The 21445-nt window shown below is 36.9% G+C and overlaps 1 protein-coding gene across 1 annotated transcript; it reads left to right on the forward strand.

Annotated features, from left to right (window-relative positions):
* Nucleotides 1–4763: 4763 nt before the first annotated feature.
* Nucleotides 4764–7159, forward strand: LOC133527085 (cytochrome P450 6B2-like). The gene is made up of 2 exons (XM_061863978.1): nt 4764–6307; nt 6496–7159. The coding sequence occupies exons 1-2, from the start codon at nt 4945–4947 to the stop codon at nt 6669–6671; spliced, it is 1539 nt and encodes a 512-aa protein (XP_061719962.1). The 5' UTR covers nt 4764–4944; the 3' UTR covers nt 6672–7159.
* Nucleotides 7160–21445: the final 14286 nt, after the last annotated feature.

Consider the following 21445-nt stretch of genomic DNA (forward strand, 5'->3'; position numbering starts at 1 on the left):
TATAGGCGGACAGCATTACTATAACGTTGAAAGCATACGTTCAATTATACGATAGCGGAAGAGGTTACGTAAGAACCAAGACCATTTTTATTTTTTTAAGGCCATTACCGATAGGTAGGTTTGACATAAGTTCGCTCCTGCATCTAGTTAATTGGATAAAGCTTGCACTGCTGCGTTGTTTTTCCATGATGAACTACGGAACTATCAAAGGAAGTTCATTATTCGATTCCGAGTTCATTTGGTCGCAAAAACTCACACTCCTTCCGTCCAAACTTAACCAAAGTTGGTCCGGGTCAGATCGCGCGCGCCAAAAGTCGTAAACAAAGGCAAGTTCGCGGGTGATAAAGCACGGGAGCCAATTTGGCGCTGCGCCCGCGGACTAATAATGCTTTCATAACACTAAACCGGTGACGCGGGTCGCGATTAAGAAGTCCTTGAACGAAGAGATTTACAATATAGTTTTATAACGCATTACATACTTAGAATGTCTCTAACTACCGTCCGAAACACGCGCAAATCAACGTACGTACCACACAGTGCACACACGGCGATCGAACGGCCGAGTAAATTTGTAGAAATGGTAATATTAATAATTTTAACCGACTATTGCTATACCTCATATTATTAGCCACAATCATTGTGTTACAAATTGAGAAAGGGTTGGGAGTACTTGGGACCTAGTAAGTACATCAATACTTGTGACAGGAGACCTCGCTCTTCCAGAGCAAAGTTATGGGTATATATGTAAACCAATACAATACTTGTTAATTATGTAGGTGTAGAATGTAATAAATTAAATTACTTAAGTAATTGTTAACAGTTCAATGCAATATAATAATCGGAGAGCATAGGGGAAATAATTATTTTTTTAGTATATAGCATGAAGTTTAAACATTAGGAGAATTAATAGGCAATGTTATGTCTGATGTTTAATTATGTTCATATTGTGGGTGAAATTGTGGGTTATTATTTATTATAAGTGGTTTCGTAAGAAAAAAACTTTTGTAAACGATTACGTACATTGCAAAAATTCGTTCACACAATTCAGAAACTGGCAGGCAGGAAAATATTGTTTCACGTTCACAGACTCATGCCAGTGGCGAACAGCGAACGTGAGTATATAAGTGCAAAGTAAACAGATCTCTCGCTATTCGCTTTACATACCACGGGCACGTATTCATAAACCACAAAAGTGACCCCTATGACTTATGGCAGTGATGGCACATATTCAGAAAACAAAAGAATTTCCAGATTTCATTAATAGCAGAAGGCCAAAAGCAATTAGAGTAACAGTGCGATTAGCATAGCGTTAACATAAAGCCTCTACTCGCCTCGTGGGTCCGGCGCCTTGCGATTCAAATGAGACCATCCGTCAGCCCCGATCGCGCGATTGCGGAACACCCGTTTATTTATTGTCGTTACGTCCAATTTATACGCGTTGGTTACGTTCGTAATTGTGTTAAAAGATTATTGAGAGTTTGAGCTGTTACTTATTTTGGCCGTAGAAGGCAATATATAGTAGGTACGTTCATACCAATATCTAATGTGTGCATAGCCCCGTGCAGGTATGCTTAAAGCAATGTTAATTAAGTACCGCAAAAATATACAGATATAATTCTTTATCGAGATTATAGGAAAACTTAAGAAGTCTGCAGTCTAGCGCAAAATCGGACGTAAGAAAAAAATGCGTGTAGGCTGTATTAAGGACACAGCCGCAATGGGTTCAAGAAATGTGGTGTGAAAATGTGCTGCAACTTCCACAAGTATCTTAATTGAGAAGCCCTAAAGCCAACCTCCGCGTAGGGCTGAAGGCCCAAAGCGTACAAGAGAGGCACGCCCTCGGTGTTCAAACACAGAACAATAGGACACATGTCTAAATGCGAAGGCCGAAGGTCTCCAAAGGAGCCCGATGCACGAAGATGCTTACTTCGTGCAACTTCACTATATAAAGTCAAGCCCTGAGATGGTATCAGTCAGACACCCTCATCGTATGCGAATTTGACACTGCTGCCTATGAGCCCTATTCAAACAATATTACGACATTAAAAAGATATCTACATGATGTCAGGTGCGCGTGTACTTTGCTCATGTTATCGCGCGTGTTATCGTGCCTCTCGCTCACACCAATACATGTACAGACAAGTACGAGCGAAATGCACGATAACAAAATGACAACATTTAGATGACATTGTACACTTAGATTGGCCTGTTGGCTTTTATATCGGACCACAATGTCGAACTAGTAGTTTCATTGTCCAGTTCGCGCGAAACGGCGCAAACGATGCCATATTAAATGCTGATACAATCTATACTTCCACAGATACTCCATTTATTCCTGGTTCTCTAGTATACTTGTACTCTATTACGGTGGTTAAAGCAAACTCAATAGCCCCGGGGTACGGTTAATTAGCACGCATCGGTTTGCTCCTGTTTGCGGCCTTTGTCCAGCCCTCAGATAATAATAGACACGTCCAGTTCCATCGATGACTCAAATGACAATTCGTAAACCTTATCGTAAAGGAATAAAGTTTAGCCATGGTTTTAGTGTTGCAGTTTGTAAATTTTAGGTGCAGCAAATTACAACCTTGATGCTATCCGAATAGGATTTAATTCGATATCAATTCTCAGCATTGCCCCTACGTTTCTACTAAACGTAAACTTGTCATGGATCTCGAGTCGCAGAGTGTTGGTTAATACTCGAGTCCTTAGTCCTCTACTTTAAGATTCGAGACGGTTTTTCAGACTCTTATAATTAAGTCGATACTCGATTTCTTTTCAACTAGAGACCTGAGTCTGTCAGACGAATGTCTTCATGCAAAATTCATAGGACTATACAGTAATGCTTATATTCTCTTCTGCTACTAGGTATTAAGATAAAACCTACAAAATTGTTGATGAAGTACCTATTTATTAAATTTCACTTTCCCATACAGAGTTTCGTTGTCATTTTAAAACTACATGTTGGATTGTAATGAAACATTGCACATACACAGATATCATAATTAATATGAAAATCTTAAAATCACTGTATTTTTTAACTATGGTATCTGAGGCTACATAAACTAATTACAGCCCGAGATATACCTTATCCTATTGTAAGTACAAAGTCTCTGAGCAATCTAATAAGTCGTTTTAAAATGAGAGCATAATTACACATTTATGTATGGAGAACCGTGCCGGGGACCCTTAAAAAAAGACTCAATAAAAGACTCGACTCGAGACTTAAAAGGAAGTTTTTAAGCGCAGTCTCGTTAAAACGAATTAGACTCAAAATTAAAGTTTCCACCAACACGATGCGATAAGTGCATTAACATCAAACAGGATTGCATGGTAGGAACAATTTCCAAGCATAAGCTACTCGTAGTAAGAACATCATCCATATAGTCAGAGATGGGAGGTTGCGGGTGCGCTTGATGTTTTTTTTTTTACGAAAACAAAGTTTGGTTATTATCAAGTTTCTTATTTTAATCGGTGTTTTAATGTATATGGGTGCAAACAGAAGTTATCTAATCGTGTGAGGAAGGGAACATTTATAATGTTATATAATTTTTTTTTTTATATATTTATTAAATATTCCCTATTATTCTTGAGCTTGTACTTTTTGCTAAAAAGGCCCACTATCAATGCGGGGTAACAAGACCCGGTCTCGGGTCTTATTGAACATATGAGATGAAATAACAAATTTAACCATTTTAAGATACTTAATTTTGAGTTTTTCGATCTCTTAACAAGGCCGATTTTATAGGAACTCACTTACTTAAAAAGTATAAGTGTAGCGTTTCAATGTCATGAGACTTTTAGATTATTTTAAACATCTTGAGTTTAATTAACCACGGGAAATTTACGTTAAGTGAAAAAAATGCGTTTTTTACGTTAAATGTAAAAATTTATGTTAAAAGAGCTGTAATTTAATTTAAGTTTTAGCCTACTATTTTCTACTAAACTAGACAATTTCTTGTATATTTAGGATAATAATGACCAAAACTAATTATTTCCACTGGTTAAAACATCCCCCTGTTCTAAAGATATCAAATATTGTTATTTGTATAACTCTATAGTTAAGAACAATTTTATTAAAATCTGTTATTAATGTCAACATTTATATTTTTTTGCTAGCCTTAATACTGCCCTGTTCAATAAGGCTTAAAATAGTACCTTTATAAAACGTCTATAATCCAAGAATGCCGTAATATTTTTATTATTATTTTGGTATGTGAAAAAACTTAAATAAATGAGAAACCTGCATTGAGTGAGTTTTATATAATATCCTGATTTTATTTAAAAATATTTTAATTTAAATTAAGGCTTATATGCCTCACTTACCTTAATTATTAGGTATTTCATTAGGTACTCTACCTTATAATAAAATAGGTATGGATGTATTTTTATACTTATCAATCCAAGTGAAATTACAGTAAGTGAAAAAAATAATGTGTGTAACTAATGTTTATTAACATGGCTGAATCTAATAGGAGACAAAAGACAATCTTACTATGCTCTGGTCAAAACAGTAGCCTTACCACGAGTTTGACACTTTTTTTCGAAATTTTCACATTGCTGTACCTTTTTTTACTTTATCCGATTATTTTCCCTCAATGGTAAATTGAAACAATATTTTAAAGTATAAGTCTTGGCCTACTAATGAGATCAACAAACCACCATAAGACTTGGGACAAATATGTCTAAAAGTACTATTTTATTTCTATTACAATATTTGCCAGGAATTTATGTAACGTAATGACTGAGCTAGTATTAATTTAAAATGCAACGATGACTTCGCATTTATTCAAAATGTTATAAACAGGATAAACGATGCAACTTAGAGCAAAAAACTTACTCACAACGCTATAATTTCCAGATGTGTTTATAACGACGAAGTTATCTATCACAGGATCAGTATCATTCGCACTGCGCCGGCAACCGGTCGGCCCACACAAGGTTACGATGATAATAGTGGCTCTCATACTCGTCGCGCTTGCCGCGTTGTATTATTACAACACAAGGACATTCAACTACTGGAAAGACAGAGGCGTGAAACATGACAAACCTATGCTCCTATTTGGGAATAATCTAAGTAATTATCTCCAGAAAAAAAGTGTAACAGAAATCGCAACGGAGATGTATTTCAAATATCCTAATGAAAAAATCGTCGGGTTCTTCCGGTCTACGCGCCCAGAGCTCGTGATTCGGGATCCAGAGATTATGAAAAAGATTCTGACGGTTGATTTCATCTATTTTTATCCACGAGGTTTGAATGCACATAAGACCATTATAGAACCAATGATGCGGAACTTGTTCTTTGCGGACGGAGACTTGTGGCGGTTGTTAAGGCAGCGTATGACGCCGGCGTTCACGAGCGGCAAGCTGAAGGCGATGTTCCCGTTGATTGTAGAGCGCGCTGAAAGGCTGCAGGAACGCACGCTCGCGGCTGCCGCCGGCGACCGTACCATCGACGCTCGTGACCTCATGGCCCGCTACACCACCGATTTCATAGGCGCCTGTGGTTTTGGACTCGACGCTGATTCTATAAACAACGAAACTTCTGCTTTTAGAAAATTGGGCCATAAAATATTCGATGTAACAATCAAGGACGCTATAGTAGCGATGCTCAAAGAAATTTTCCCGCAAGCATGTGCTCGTTTGAAATACATGGGCAAAATGGAGCAAGATTTGATAGATCTTGTAAACGAAATACAAAGGCAAAGGAATTATGAACCGTCTGGAAGAAATGACTTTATTGACTTGCTCTTGGAAATTAAAAAGAAGGGAACAATGATTGGCGAATCGATAGAAAAGTTTAAACCAGATGGTACCCCAGAGCAAGCTACGTTAGAACTAGATGAAATTCTGATGGCTGCTCAAGTGTTTGTATTTTTCGCAGCCGGTTTTGAAACGTCATCTTCAGCTACTAGCTTCACACTCCACCAGTTAGCCTTTAATCCTGATGTTCAAAAGAAAGTGCAAAGCGAAATAGATAAAGTATTAGCAAAATATGATAACAAATTGAGTTATGATGCAATTAAAGAAATGACATACTTAGAATGGTGTTTCAGGGAGGCCATGAGAATGTTTCCTTCGCTTGGGTTTTTAATTAGAGAATGTGCTCGAAAATATACCATACAAGAAGTAGATGTAACAATAGACGAGGGTACTGGTATAGTAATTCCACTACAAGCACTGCACAATGACCCGACATTCTGGGATCAACCTGAAGAGTTCCGGCCAGAAAGGTTTCATCCAGATGAACTCAATTCAATCCAAAAACAAATTTACCTGCCTTTTGGCGAGGGACCGAGAGTTTGTATAGGTAAGACGAGATTTTAAAACTATTTACCATGATTTGACAAACCAGACAAACTTAAACACACAAAGTGGATTCCAACTGCGACTTGTAAGACTCTCCATTTCTTTCACCTCGTACTAGTTACTAATTAAAAAGTTAAAATTATGGCGATAATACCTATCTCAAAGTATTTTTTCAATGGTTTTTTACAGGTGAACGCTTAGGTCTCATGCAGTCAATGACGGGGCTGGCCGCCATCTTATCAAAGTTCACAGTGGAGCCCGCTCCTGAAACTCTAAGAAAACCGAGAGTGGAACCCAAATCTTCTATTGTGCAGGGTATCCGAGGCGGTCTGCCGCTCTTGTTCAAGGAGAGGAAGACTGTGTAGCTGACAGCTTGTTTACCTAGTTCTAGCTTGCCTAGTGACTATAGAACACTACCCGCACGAACTGTAACTTTTGTATTTTGTATTTGTTAAGTAGGCGTTTGGATGTCAACTGCAGCTGCATTACTCTTTCTCTCTCTGACTCTTCTGTCAATTTCCTTGATGTGAAATTAATGTCGTAATCGCTGCAGGAATATGGCAGCGAATGTAACACAATTTATCAAGAAAATTTACAGATACAGCGGCGGCAACAACGACGCTACAACAGCAATGCAGCTGCAGTTGACATCCGAATGCCACCTTAAGTGAGACTGAACTAGTAACGTTCGCTGCGGTAATTAGTGTAACTCATAATTAACCATAAGTGTATCGGGTATTTCGGCCCAGTGCCGCAGTGAGCGTGTTAATGTTTCTAAAGTAGTTAACATTATTATATTATAAGTATTAATAATAACTGGCACATGCATTCCATTTGTAACTGTGCCCTTTTTTCCCATTGTTTTCTTTTAAACACTGACTCACGCTAGACCGAGCCTGGCCCGGGTCGAGGCGTCCGACACGTCATTTTATACTTATTACGGCTGATCGGTGATCACGTGTTGCTTTCCATAGAAAACGAAGCGCCGGAAGCTCCGGCCCGGCCCCGGCCCGGACTAGCGTGAGTCATCCTTATATGCACTAAAAAAATATTATTTTTCCTCTTCTATTGTCCTTAAGGTGCCCCAACATATTGTCTCTTCTGTTCTCCATAGTCTATGTAAGCAAGAGAAAAAAATGTGACCAAAAATACACTTGAGATAAAATAAATAATTGCCAAGCCATAATTGTGCGTCAGGGTGTAACAGGTTATCAAATACAACGTGTCTGTTTTGTTACCATAATATACCTAGCTTCGGATATCTTGTAGATATTAAATTAGAAAGAAAGGGTATGAATGGTATGATTTAATCAATTACCAAACAAATTCACTTTTGTAGCCGCCGTGCAGGTCAATCCTGACCTCGACGACTTAAATAAAACTTCGATTTATAATGAAGTGAAGTATAATCATCCCAAAGGTACTGGTTTACAAAGGTTCTTGCCAAAACGGTTCAATGTAGAAAGTAGGTGTTGATAGTATGGAGGATGATGAAAGAGTGATTTGCAATATTTGACTTGATCAGTACAAAAGTTTTAGATTTAAATGCTTCCAATTGGCCGCGATACAGATTATGTGGAGCGCTCCTAATGGTGCTTTTAAAAAGCCTCCGAATAATAGCCGAGCCCGACGGCTGCGTTTAGCTACTGCATTGTTTTTTATATAATATTAAGTTGCAGTCGCAACAACTTTCTATCGCCTAATTAATTTGTTTTATTTGTAACTAAAATAATATTTTTGATACTAAAAGTGAATTAACAAATAATTTCAAAACAGTAGGTAAAAACATTAAAATCTCTAGCATACTCGTATAAACAAAAAATAAATATAATTTTCACAAAATAATAGATTATGGCTCCAAAATCGAGACACCAAACAATGGGAAAATGTTTACCTCAATATTAAGTAACATTAACATACTTTGTAAAATGATAGATATGTCACCGATAAAATTAAGTATTTCTTATTTTGGTCAACGAAAAATAAAAAATCAAGTATATTTTCACCGGCTCCGGCGCTGCAGGATGTGCTGGCTGGCTGGTCGACACCAGCTCAGCCGCTCGGCTCGAGCTTCATATACTTTACTAGTCCACGCCTACGTATTTGCAATAACACCCTAGGGGTAGGGTAGGACAGACAAGACGTGAGTAGGGTTTGATTCGGGATTCATGTGTTGGTTTTTTAACTAATACATGTCAAGCAAATATTGCAATTTGTCCCGCTTGTTTATTTATTTTTTTATACTACGTCGGTGGCAAACAAGCATACGGCCTGCCTGATGGTAAGCAGTCTCCGTAGCCTATGTACACCTGCAACTCCAGACTAGTTACATGCGCGTTGCCGACCCTAACCCCACCCCCCTCGTTGAGCTCTGGCAACCTTACTCACCGGCAGGAACACAACACTATGAGTAGGGTCAAGTGTTATTTGGCTGCGGTTTTCTGTAAGGTGGAGGTACTTCCCCAGTTGGGCTCTGCTCTAGATCTGGAATGACATCTGCTGTGATGTGCCCTACCACACAAGGCGAGATGACATTCACATTGCCCATACCTCTCTTTTGGACGTAGTTTAAGGACATACCCGGGTCCAAAGGACATACCCGGGTCCGGGTTTTATGTTTTCATAACATCAAAAAAAAAAATTCATGACAGATCTATTGTTTTGATAACAGAATATTTTGAAGATAAATATTGCATTAATTTGGTAACTCAAATTTGGAGACCGTTTTGATTAAATCTGATCACAAATGCGTGGGGATATATATTGTAATAACGGGAAACAAATTAGTGATAAAAATCAAAATTTTGCTCGGTAGTTTCTGCAATAGAGGTCAGATTTCATACAACGTTTGGTTTCCTCATATCCTGGATCCCTGGCCCTCAGCAGATATTCCTCAGTTTTTGTTTTGTTTGTATAAATGCGTGTCGTTCATAGGAACGACATGTTTTCATAGGGTTTTTGACGATCAGTCTGGCCTAGTGACCCTGCCTATGAAGCCGATGGTCCCGGGTTCAAATCTTGGTAAGGGCATTTATTTATTCGTGTGATGAGCACGAATATTTGTTCCTGGATCATGGGTGTATTTTTATGTATTTAAGTATTTATAAGTATTATATATATATATATATATATATATATATATATATAAGCACCCACAACACAAGCCTTATTGAGCTTACTGTGGGCCTTTAGTCAATATGTGTAATAATGTCCTATAATATTTATTTATTATTAAGTAGACGTTTATAGCTGCACTTCTACACCCTGTCGCTTACTTTGTAAGTTGGTATAGACTAAGGTTGGTGTGACTCTACTTCAATTGAAATTTGCGTTAATATTCTGTTGTACTTCTGCAACTCTCCCGGGCTGTTCCCAAGTATAAAGTACAGTCGAGCGACACGTCGCTTAGGTATAAGTAAGAAAAAAATAAGTTCTTGGCATAAATTTAATTTTTGGCACAAACTTTTATTTCTGCCTGTAGTTTTCTTTCCACAGGCGACTATAACTCATCGAGACAATAACAACCCCAAACACTTTTAGCTTGCGTTGTTTCATCACAGAGTTCTCATGTCCACCTCCATCATCAGATCAGCTCCATGTCATCGTAATATTGCATTGTCATCCGATTTGCACATGTATGCAATATTTCAGCTCAATCGGAAATCGTAAAGTGGGTCAAATTTAGCTTCCAAAATTTGACCCACACTAACATAGGCAAGTTAAATAAAGGCTTGTAAAAAAGCAATCACCAAAGTTATCTATAGACAACCCCTACCTACCTAATTAACGTTACTTCGTAACCTTATCTATGTAAATTGAGCGAGCTCATCATGATTTTTTGTTTATTTATAATCTATTTTAAATCGGAATAGCTATTTATTAACATGTGGTTCTTCACGTGTGACCTTGGATGTATGTTGGCTTATAGATTAATCGCGTAGGTATCAGCCTATTAATGTACAGCATAGGTATTTTAACTTAACGAACTGGATTATATAATGTGTTCGTCCCAATATAAAGTTGCAGCCACACATATCGGGATTCGGCGAATATTCGTCTCTAGCTACCCAAGGAAAATGAATTAATTTTTATTAAAGCGAAATCTATAAACCTACAATATAATGATTATGCTGACGTGATGGACATCAAAATCAAAGTCATTTGTTAATATTTAGTTAGTGGAAAACGTTTCTCCAGAAATGGAATTTCGTCGAAAAAAATACCGCTACTTCGCTAGGATCACAAAGCTATTCTTCCCTCTTAAAGGTGGCATTAACCTAGGCTTTGATGCGGGCGATGTTACTGTCAATCTCCATGATAAAATGACCGTTGGACATTGAACTATTATTACTACGTATAGAACCGACACAGAGAACCCGTATTTTGCGCCATGAGTTGTTGTTTTGACAACAAATTACAGAAGCGGAGCGTGAATCTCGCGACCTAAACGCGTAAGGGCCATGAATTTACGGCGCTTACGACGCGATTGCGACAGTATCATTGTTTGGTATGGCTTCTATATAATAATAACAACTCGCTGGCGATGGATTCAACGTTCAAATCGCAGTAGTAATGCAGCTATGAACGTCATTTGTTTTATCAAGGAAATTGACAATGCTGTGCCCGCGTCAAGTCCTTAGGGCCAGCCCAACACACATACCCACTATACGACGTCATCTCACGCTGCAGCGTCGTGCAACGTTATGGCGTCGTATGGCGGTCCCAACACACATACCCACGATATCATACGACGTCGTATCCATATCCACGATACGACGTTCGTATCGTTGGTATGTGTATAGGCCCGTAGTAATGTCGCATCAGTATTGCAGGTGCAGTCGTCATCCAAGTGTCACATGTAGATAGGCCTGGCCTTATTATGAGTATATAATGTATAAACATACAAAATATGCTACAAATTCCTTATTCTATAAATATGCCTTAGGAGTTCGCAACAAGCTCGGCCAAATTTCACCTTCCTATACAAACGGAGTTTCGTTCATAACTACGTGTTGGATTGTAATGAAACTTGGCACATACAATGACATGAGGTATAACTATGCTTGTAATTAATTTATATAGCTCCAGCAAATATTGTATGAAAATTTTAAATTCACTGTCTTTTTAACTATGGTATCTGAAGGTACATAAACGAATTACAAGATAACAAGATATACTTTTCCTATTGTAAGTACAAAGTTTCAGAGCAATCTAGCTAAAATGACCGAGGTCGAGGTCGAGGTCGTTTTAAAATGACCGAGCTTGCTGAGGAACCTTAATATTTTATTATTTGAATATTCCTGAAACCGGTTTCTGGCGTATAGCTCATCACAACAAGGATATAATAATATATACAAAAAAACATTAATCATTGTGACTCAAATGTAGTAAATTGCCTATGTACGTAGCAAACAACAGATGGTTTTAATCTTATCAAATTATTTGTATTTTATCGTTTTTGTTTGTCTACAGACTTATACATTTAATCTGTCAGTTATTTAAGCGCTTTATTATCTTATCTGTAGAAGGCAATGTACTGTTTCAGTCAGAATCATAAATATCGGATCAGACTACGCGTCAAAAGTATCTACCTACTAGCTATTCTCTAATAGCTTAAGAGAGAAGTATACCACGTAACTTTTTTTTTAAATTTACAAAACAATGATTTTTTCCCAAAAAAGCGAAACCTATACGAGGTAGAATATACGAGTATTATGCTGAAGCGATCGACATCAAAATCAAAGTGATTCGTTAAGATTTTGTTAGTGGAAACCATTTTCTCTCAAAATGGGATTATAGAAAAATTACTGTTATTTCGTTAGATTCGAAAAGCTATTGTTCCCAAGAGAAAGAAAGAGAAATAAGTGAAAGAGGCCGCGTAAAGTTAGGAAATTAGAAAGGAACAAAAATATGGCGTACCGCGCGAAACTTGCGACGGCGACGGAAGATTTGACGATCGCGCGAATTTTGACGTTTTACCTCAATAACTCTGAAAATATACTTTTGACTAAAAATTCGCTGTTCAAATCTCTCGGCTATATTATTAGTTATTTTATACTAAAATTATACTGCTATACTATGCTGGGTATATACAATTGAAAATAAATGAAAATTTGACATTATGTTTTCGTGTTTCACTAATAATAATACTTGCAGGCTATCAAGTATGGATACCAATTTTGTTATTTTTAGTCGCACCTCGAAATAATTACACTATATTGTGACTGAAGATCAACCTGATTGCCAAAAAATGACATTGCAAACAACTAATGTCAAATGAAACAGACAGACACAAGAAATGGCGGCAAAAAAAAAACAAATATGGGTAAACAATATGGTAATATGGTAATAGTAATAAGAGTATACATTTTTCATTCGTTCTTAAGTTATAATGATTTACATGCTTTTAAATACCTATTTAGATGGTAGTGGCTACGAAATCCTGAACTGAATATTTGACTTATAACCGTTATCGTGTGATATAAAGCGCCAATTACATTTATGTTAAAAATGTGCTGATATTCCGTGAAACGGAAAGCGAGTCCCGATTTCGGGCCTGATAAAGTGTGGATGTAATTGGCACTTCTTTAGTCTGTCGAGGTAGTTTAGCGTCAATACTTACTTTTCATTTCGAATACGAGGAAAATGAAATACACGAGTGTTTAAAAAAAACATGATTAAGTATAAACTTTTATAGTATTTCTTAAGAGTGTACTTTCAATTAACAATTTAGGTAAAAGTACGAAGATTTATGGTATGGGGAGTTAAATACCAGAGCGGAAATTGTACAACAAATTCATTTAATATCAAATCGTATTATGAAAGAAAAAAAACGTACTGGGAGGGTAACATGATCTAGTGCAGAAACGTATCATTTTCTGCCCACTTTTTAGAACAACAACGACCCACTTTCAGAGCATCAGAAATAAAAAAATTAAAGAGAACTAATAATACATGTCATAATGAATTTAATAAAATCAACATTTGCACTAAAAGAAAAAAAATATTAATCACAAATGAATTTCCAAGATTCTCAGTCATTGAGCTGCGTCAGTAGTGGGGGAAAATAGGTCTACCAGAATAACTTACTTCCCTAGTACCTAGATATAAATAAAAAAACTTTAAAAGCTTCAATTTATGTTTCTTACAATTTTTAAGATCTGTGGTACGGTACAGATGTTATTCTTTAATGATGTGTACAGTGAGACCAAGCTAAGTTGGTAGCGATTTTGTTAGTCCAGTCTGTGCACGTGTTAAATAAACGTCATCATTTAATGGATGTTTAACGTGTAACGCAACGTAACACTTGCACTGTCTGGTTTATCAAAATCGCTGGCAACTTAGCTTGGTCTGACTCTACCTAATTACGGCATACAGCAACAAAAATTACGATGACCTGATGCCGTCAGAACTGCACAGAGAGGTATATTCGTTGATACTAACAGGAAAATAACTTGTAATTACCTTATTGCGGACGTGATGACTGCTTCATACCGATAGGATAAATACGCATACTAACGTTTTATTCGCAACCAAATTGTAGGATAAAATAAAAAAATGCTGTAAAATATGCTTTGTGCTTTATTGAGGGTTCCGTACCCGAAGGTTAAGAAACTGACTTATGTACTTAGGGCTATTTACGCCATCCGAGGCTAGCCACTAACTCGGGGTTAGCTGGTTAAACCCGGAGTCCCCAGTACAATTTAACCCTGGGTTACATTGTACTGGGGACAGTTAACAGTTAACTCCGAGATGGCTAACCCAGGATTGCAAGTGGCTCTTAGCCTCCGTGTTCCGTCTGTCACAGGACTATATTTTGAGAACGGTAATAGATATTATTGTATTTTAATTGCCGCCACCATAACAAATAACTATTAGCTGTGATCGCATGGAACCCCCAGATCACGAGTTCTACTCGCTTTTGGCATTTTTCGAAAAAAAAATTACATTTATTATTTAACTTGAATCTGATTTGATAGTTGACCGTGGAATTAAAATGACTCACCTTTGTTGTCAACGACCTTGACCTTACATTGTACACTGTATATCTTAGCCTAGGTACGCACAAATATATTTACAGTACATATGGTGCTACTTTCCTGCACCCGTGCGGGAATAAGCACTTTCCGTACATATGTCGAAGCTTTAGAGAGCCATATGTACTGTAAAATGTTGTACGATACGCGTGCGAACAGATAATTCGCAACGAGTGGTGATAACTTAAAACACGACCGAAGGGAGTGTTTTAAATCGAGATGAACTGCGAATTTCCTATTTTCTGCACTTGTATCGTAAATAACTATTCTAGTGTAGTACTCCACTTTTAAAAAATCTCTATAAAACTTTGTCAAAGTCCATGCTGTTAAAAATGTTTATTTATACATTTCTCAAAACCTAAATTGATAATAACGTTATACAGTGACTCCAAAAAACTAAAAGACGCTGTGTTCATTAAATCCACGAATTGATAGTATCATTAATCAGGATTAAAAAGTTCCCGCCCATTTAGGGAACCTTTGAGCAGTTGGGTTTGTTTAATAGTTTCCTGCCTCTGGGAATAATTGCATAAAGAACTCGATTCGACGATGCTCGATTTAGACGACCGGTCTGACCTAGTGGGTAGTGACCCTGCCTATGAAGCCGATGTTCTCAGGTTCGGAACACGGTAAGGGCATTTATTTGTGTGATGAATACGGATATTCATACCTGAGTCATGGGTGTTTTTTAAGTATTATATATATATTTGTCTAAGTAGGTACCTATTACAACACAAGCCATCTTGAGCTTACCGTGGGTCTTAGTGACTTTGTGTAAGAATGTCCAATATATGATTATTTTATTTATTTATTTACTTATATTACTTGTTCACAAGCTCGCCTATGAGTCTTTATGAGGTCAAATCATATTGAAGTCAACTCATGATAACCTGCATATTACGCAAAGCAATTGCATAAATGTGTTAATTATAACTGACAACGTCAAGTAAACAGATATTAGAGTAGGTACCTATACATACATACAGTTAAAACAAAATAATAATTATTGTGAATAACATGTTAGGTACAGTCAGTATTAAAAGTAGCGTAGCAGCTGCTTACCATCAGGCAGGCCGTATGCTTGTTTACCTCCGACATGGGATAAAAATCAGGGGGCCTACCGCGAATGAAGTTTGTCAATTACGGGCATTTTTCTCTGTCACTCTAATCACAACTTAGTGAATGTAAAAGAAAAAGATTTGCGAATTTCGGTTTTCGCGGTAGACCCCCTGACTATGTGTCAAAAGTTATTAAGAATTTTAAGACACTAACCGTATATTTTCACGAGATCAGCTTTTTCTGCAACCGACGCCATTACGTGCGCAAGCGGTCTCCGTCTTCGCCCGCTGTCAACCGCTACGGATTGACACAATCGCCAGTGTTGTTACACGTCACAATTTTCCTATTAACAATATGTATCTACAATTTAAATATTGAAATGTTCTTTTGAAACGAAAACCGTCGAGAATAATTGGAAAATTAATCGAGGGTGGAAGATACGTTTTGTGCGTTGTTTCATACGTTACTATTGATTCTGACTGTACCTACCTATTTAGCACTAGTGGCTCTGTGAGCTGTAGACTTCGCGTTAAGATTCATAAGATCAAAACATGATAAAACAAAAAAAAAAAACCTATATTTTCTTTGATTATCACAGCGTACTCGCAATGGTCTTAAGTGCGCCAAGACACTAATGGTACATAATTCCTTTATGCCAATTTCCACCATTTTGAACAAAAAAAACTAAACAACAGAAAACATATATTTAACTTTCGAACCTGTTCACCAAATTTCACAAGAATCGGTTGAGAATTGCGACCTGTCGAAAAGAACATCCGGACATAACGAAAGCAGTTTGCTCGAGTCAAAACGAAAACCTCTTCTAATGCTTCGTCGTTCATTATTCTACATTGTGACCTAAAGTCGCTTAAATGTGAATTTACAACACACGGTACCCTAAAAACTGAAACTATAGAGCATTAAATACGTGTAGATAATCCAGTACAGTAATTGGCGACTTGACTGCTCTGCCCTTGTCTGGGGCCTGGGAGCGGTTTGACCAAATATGTTGGCAAAGAATAAAACACCTAATTAGTCTTGAACTATGGATTAGATAAAAGCGGTTTGTTTAAGTGCTAATAATATAAGACAGTTGCAATACAAATAAATTAGAGTGAGTAGAAATTAAGTATAACTTCTAAGCTACAGTATAACATCAAAACTTGGAATTCACTCCCTCTAAACATCAGACAAGCTCCAAGTAAGTTTTCTTTCAAGCGGATGTTACGTAAGCATTAACAAGAGTTCAAATAATATTCATCAATATTATATTTATAGTATGTATGTGTATATATATGTATGTATGTGTGTCTTATATTTATAGTGTGTGTGTATGTTTGTATTTATGTGATATATATGTAGTTTTGTAAGTATATTAGTTTGCTTTTCTTTTTAATTCGTTGACTTTTTTTTCTCTCTGCACCAATTGTAAGTGTCTCTGTTTGGCCCTATGGTTGCCTGGTAGAGAATTCCATTTGGCATTAAGTCCGCCACTTGTTGTTGTATATATTTTGTGCAATAAAGTTTAAATAAATAAAGCCAGCGCATTTTGAACATGCATTAAGTACGCAACTACAAATTAGATTTATTTGAATTCAAGGTTAATAAGATTGTCTCCGCGGCGCAGTCTCGCGTCCTCCTGTGACCCATGTTGACCCGAATAAGACCGCAATTAGACCATCATAGAAATGATCATATAGTATATAAGGGATCCTATCTGACAGTAACCTACAATTATGATCATATACGTCGAATTTCTAAATTACACTTAAGTAATAGCGGCCTAAGTAACAAAGGGCGATGTGGCTAATTTCGTGATTTCGGCCAAATATCGAGACCTACCCTCTGTTTTTAGTGTTTTGTTGCGTATAGGTATAGGCGTTATAAGAGCCTATGTTACAATAGTAGATTGTTAACTAAGGGGTGAAAGGAACTCATTTCTGCCGAGGTAGTTTGGTGCTCGAACACAGTGAGAGCGCCAATAGTCCGATGCAGAAATTATGCATTTCACCCGAGTAAAACACTCTACTTTTAAATTCGAATGCGAAGAAAATAAAATACATGTTTTTTGAAAACATGTCTAAGTAAAAATTTTCATAGCATTTCTTGAGGGTACTTTCAATTAACCATTTAGGTAAAAGAATCGTTATTTATGGAATGGGGAGTGAAATATTAGAATGGAAATTTTATAACAAATCCATTTAGAACCAAATTTCAATTACTTATCATAAATAAACGGACAGACGGACATGACGAATCGGGCTCCGTCTGACAAAACGGGTTCCGTACGGAATCGTACTTGGAAAGTAAAATGCTCTATAGTAGAAACGTATCGCTTTCCGCACATTTTTTAGAACAACAACGATCCTCATTCAGAGCATGATAAATGAAAAAGGAATATTATATGTCGCAACTCAAATATTAATGCAAACCATCATGTATCAAATATATATGCAATTTTGTTAAAGTACAAAGTGCATTAAGTCGTTAAGGGGGTTTTTATGAAAACATTGCCCGTTTCAACGTTGAAATTCTACAAATCTTCCACCAGCCCTTACAAATCGCCCTTTACTTATCGTGTCACAAGCTGACACTAAAACGTCTGAATTTGGCTTCAACAGTAACCATTACGCGACGTGCTCTGATTGCCTTAGAAGATGACTGTCATAAACGCGATAATTTCAACCAATACGCTCGATCCATCTCTAGGCAGTATTCTTGATGGTTACGTAGTGCAAGCGAGTTAAAGGTTTAGGCCAACGAGTGTTACTGTAATTTATTACATAGTTGGCACAAAACTGCACAGAAGAAAGGTTCTCGAGTAGTGATTGCGACACGGAGGCGTCCCTTAACTCCTCCGAAAGAAAGAAACATGGTGGACCATGATCAGTGAAGATATCAGGGAATCGTCGAAAAAATGCAATGAATGGCTAATTGTCGTGGACAACCTTCGTAGAGGCCTGTCCAGCAGTAAACGTCTCGCACCTGATATGATGATAATGATAACGTTAAATTCGAGAAAACATTACCATTAAACAGCCTGAGAAACGGAGTCGCCGATGTTTGGCAACCCATTGGAATAATATTCAGTAAGAGCCTCGGATGGGGCATTAGACACGTCTGCTGCGCGCAATCGACGCTAAGTGCGATACAATAGCACGCATCGCGCAGTCTTCTAACAGCTGTTTACACATACGTATACTGGAAGGTGCAAAAAAATATACAATGCTTATCTATAACAACTCATCAATTGCATTTTCAGCGCTGTCACGAGCAGCACGCCGCCTCTTTATAGATATACAAAGATTCACTATGATGACTGATTAAAGGCGAAATCCTGGTCCCTTCACGTCGGCATATGCATCCTCGGTAGCCCGTCTGAGAGATATTATGTTCTTCATTCACAAAATCGCTGCCAAGGACCCTCTAATTAAAAATAAGGGTACTGAAAATTGAAAATGGGAGCTTGGCATCGAAAATCTTGAATCTCTCTAATTCGATGATCCAAACTTCGCTTCACCAATAATCTTCAACGGTTTCAAGTTTGCTTTTATTAGTAAAAAGGTTGCGAGATATAATACATTGTATCCCTTCATTATTTATTTTCAACAGATTTTTTACGTATTTCTTACCTGTATAATTTTATTTATCATAAAACACGTTAATTAAATTACCTGCTCAAAATAATTATACTTAAATTATACAAAGACTATAAAGAGAATTAAAATATAATGTTGTAAATATGTTCTTACTGTTCTAGTTTTCTCAGTCCGATTTTTAATTAGTATACTATATACACCGTATTTTTATTGAATTCCGTTAACTGCGGGGTATGGGTAAGTACGTTTAAGGAAATTTTATTTTGATCGGGACAAGACAAACAGTATGAGGATTTTATACAAGTGCTTGTCTTGCCGCGGTGATAGTCTTAACCCACCTTATCTTAGTTAATTAAAAAAAATAACATATTTTTTCTCTTCATAAAAAGTAATTAAATGTCGCATATAACGTCGTTGTAACACGGGCATTACATTTAATTCAATCAAACAATTCAAAACTGTGACATATCAGTGTACTTAATTTAAACTCAGGAATGCACCCTTGAGATTAACGGAAATAAAAAAAGCGGCCAAGTGCGAGTCGAACTCGCGCATGAAGGGTTCCGTACCATTTATGACGTATTAAAAAAAATCTACTTACTAGATCTTGTTCAACATTTTACCACTTTGGACACACATTTTACCACTTTGGAAGTGTCTCTCGCGAAAACTATTCAGTTTAGAAAAAAATGATATTAGAAACCTCAATATCATTTTTGAAGACCTATCCGTAGATACGCCACACATATGGGTTTGATGAAAAAAAAAAAAATTTTTATTTTATGTCTTATTAAAAAAACTACTTACTAGATCTCGTTCAAACCAATTTTCGGTGGAAGTTTGCATGGTAATGTATATCATATATTTTTTTTAGATTTTTCATTCTGTTATTTTAGAAGTTACAGGGGGGGGGGGACACACATTTTTTCACTTTGGAAGTGTCTCTCGCGCAAACTATTCAGTTTAGAAAAAAATGATATTAGGAACCTAAATATCATTTTCAAAGACCTATCCATAGATACCCCACACGTCCCATACGTTAGATGAAAAAAGATTTTTTGAGTTTCAGTTCTAAGTATGGGGAACCCCCAAAATTTATTGTTTTTTTTTCTATTTTTGTGTAAACATCCTAATGCGGTTCATAGAATACATCTACTTACCAAGTTTGAACAGTATAGCTCTTATAGTTTCTGAAAAAAGTGGCGGTGACATAATCGGACAGACAGACGGACATGACGAATCTATAAGGGTTCCGTTTTTTGCCATTTGGCTACGGAACCCTAAAAACACGGTGTATAAGTAGGTAACACGACAATATTTTACCCGTTCAATGTCAATTTTATAATGGTCATCGAATAAACCTACGTATACAGAATTACAAGGAAGAATGATGGTAGGTTAAAATACTGTTCTTTAACCTTTGAGCCACATCTAGTCCGCGCAAGATCCTCGAGTAAAAGCGACATCAGCGACAGCCGCGACCGATTTGCGCGAACCTGCGATAAGATGTAATGGATGCCAAACCACATATTCATGTTATTCATCATCAGTGCAACCACAGAATAGGATAATAGTCGTACAGAATTGTCACTGTCTACAACACCGATATTTGACAACAAATCGCTTTGTTCTTCGTATGAGTCATATCTTTCTCACGCATTAGTCACTCACGCAGCCGCAGCCTGAACATTCCAAGGCCTGCAGTGCCCAGGGACGTGATCAAACTAGCGTCTTCTGTATTCTCAGCGTCTGCCGCAGCCTGTCATCATGTTTGCTAACATCTCCAGGCCATCTAAGTCACGGCGGTATGGGACGAAATTTCTCGAGTATGTGCAAGTGCAATCTTACGACGCCCTTTCGCTAACTCTCTGGCAGAATAGTAATGCAGGTGATGCTGGGTCGATTCCAGCCATGCTTTTTCATTTGATTATGACATCTAGAATGTCATTTTAATCTTAACATATTTATATTCACCTAAATATATTTTCTATCTACCGTAAAATTCCATTTATAGAGAAAATGCGTCTTCCCTAGTTAAAACCCGCTTTTCGAAACGCTTTCGTCAATAATAGTTTTAACTAGGATTTCTCAGTCAAGTCTCAGTTAACAAAGTTATGAAATATTGGTGCAAATGGAGTTGAGAGCTTTTCTCTCTTTTTATATGAATACGCTAGTCCTAGTATTACATATTTTTATCCATTTTGTTTAACTTATGTATCAACGAAGGAAGACTGAGAGAACACAAAAATCGTAATATTTATTTTACAATAAATCGAATTCCGCATTATAAAAGTTACAAAATCAGTAAAACAATACATTATAATTTTGCTATATTATATACATACCTGCGTAGGTTGAATTTCTTTAGTTTTCACAGAACTGTGACACATATATGGTAAAATAATTATTAACTACATTATGTTTCACATGCGGTAAATTCGCTAT

Source organism: Cydia pomonella, chromosome 17 (genome assembly GCF_033807575.1).
Source record: "Cydia pomonella isolate Wapato2018A chromosome 17, ilCydPomo1, whole genome shotgun sequence".
In the NCBI taxonomy this organism is placed as follows: Eukaryota; Metazoa; Arthropoda; class Insecta; order Lepidoptera; family Tortricidae; genus Cydia; species Cydia pomonella.

What these genes read in the sequence shown, in the direction of transcription:
- LOC133527085 (XM_061863978.1), top strand. Translation starts at nt 4,945, where the DNA reads ATGATAATAGTGGCTCTCATACTCGTCGCGCTTGCCGCGTTGTATTAT. An exon ending in GGGACCGAGAGTTTGTATAG is followed by an intron (nt 6,308 to 6,495) that starts GTAAGACGAGAT and finishes GGTTTTTTACAG; the next exon opens with GTGAACGCTTAGGTCTCATG.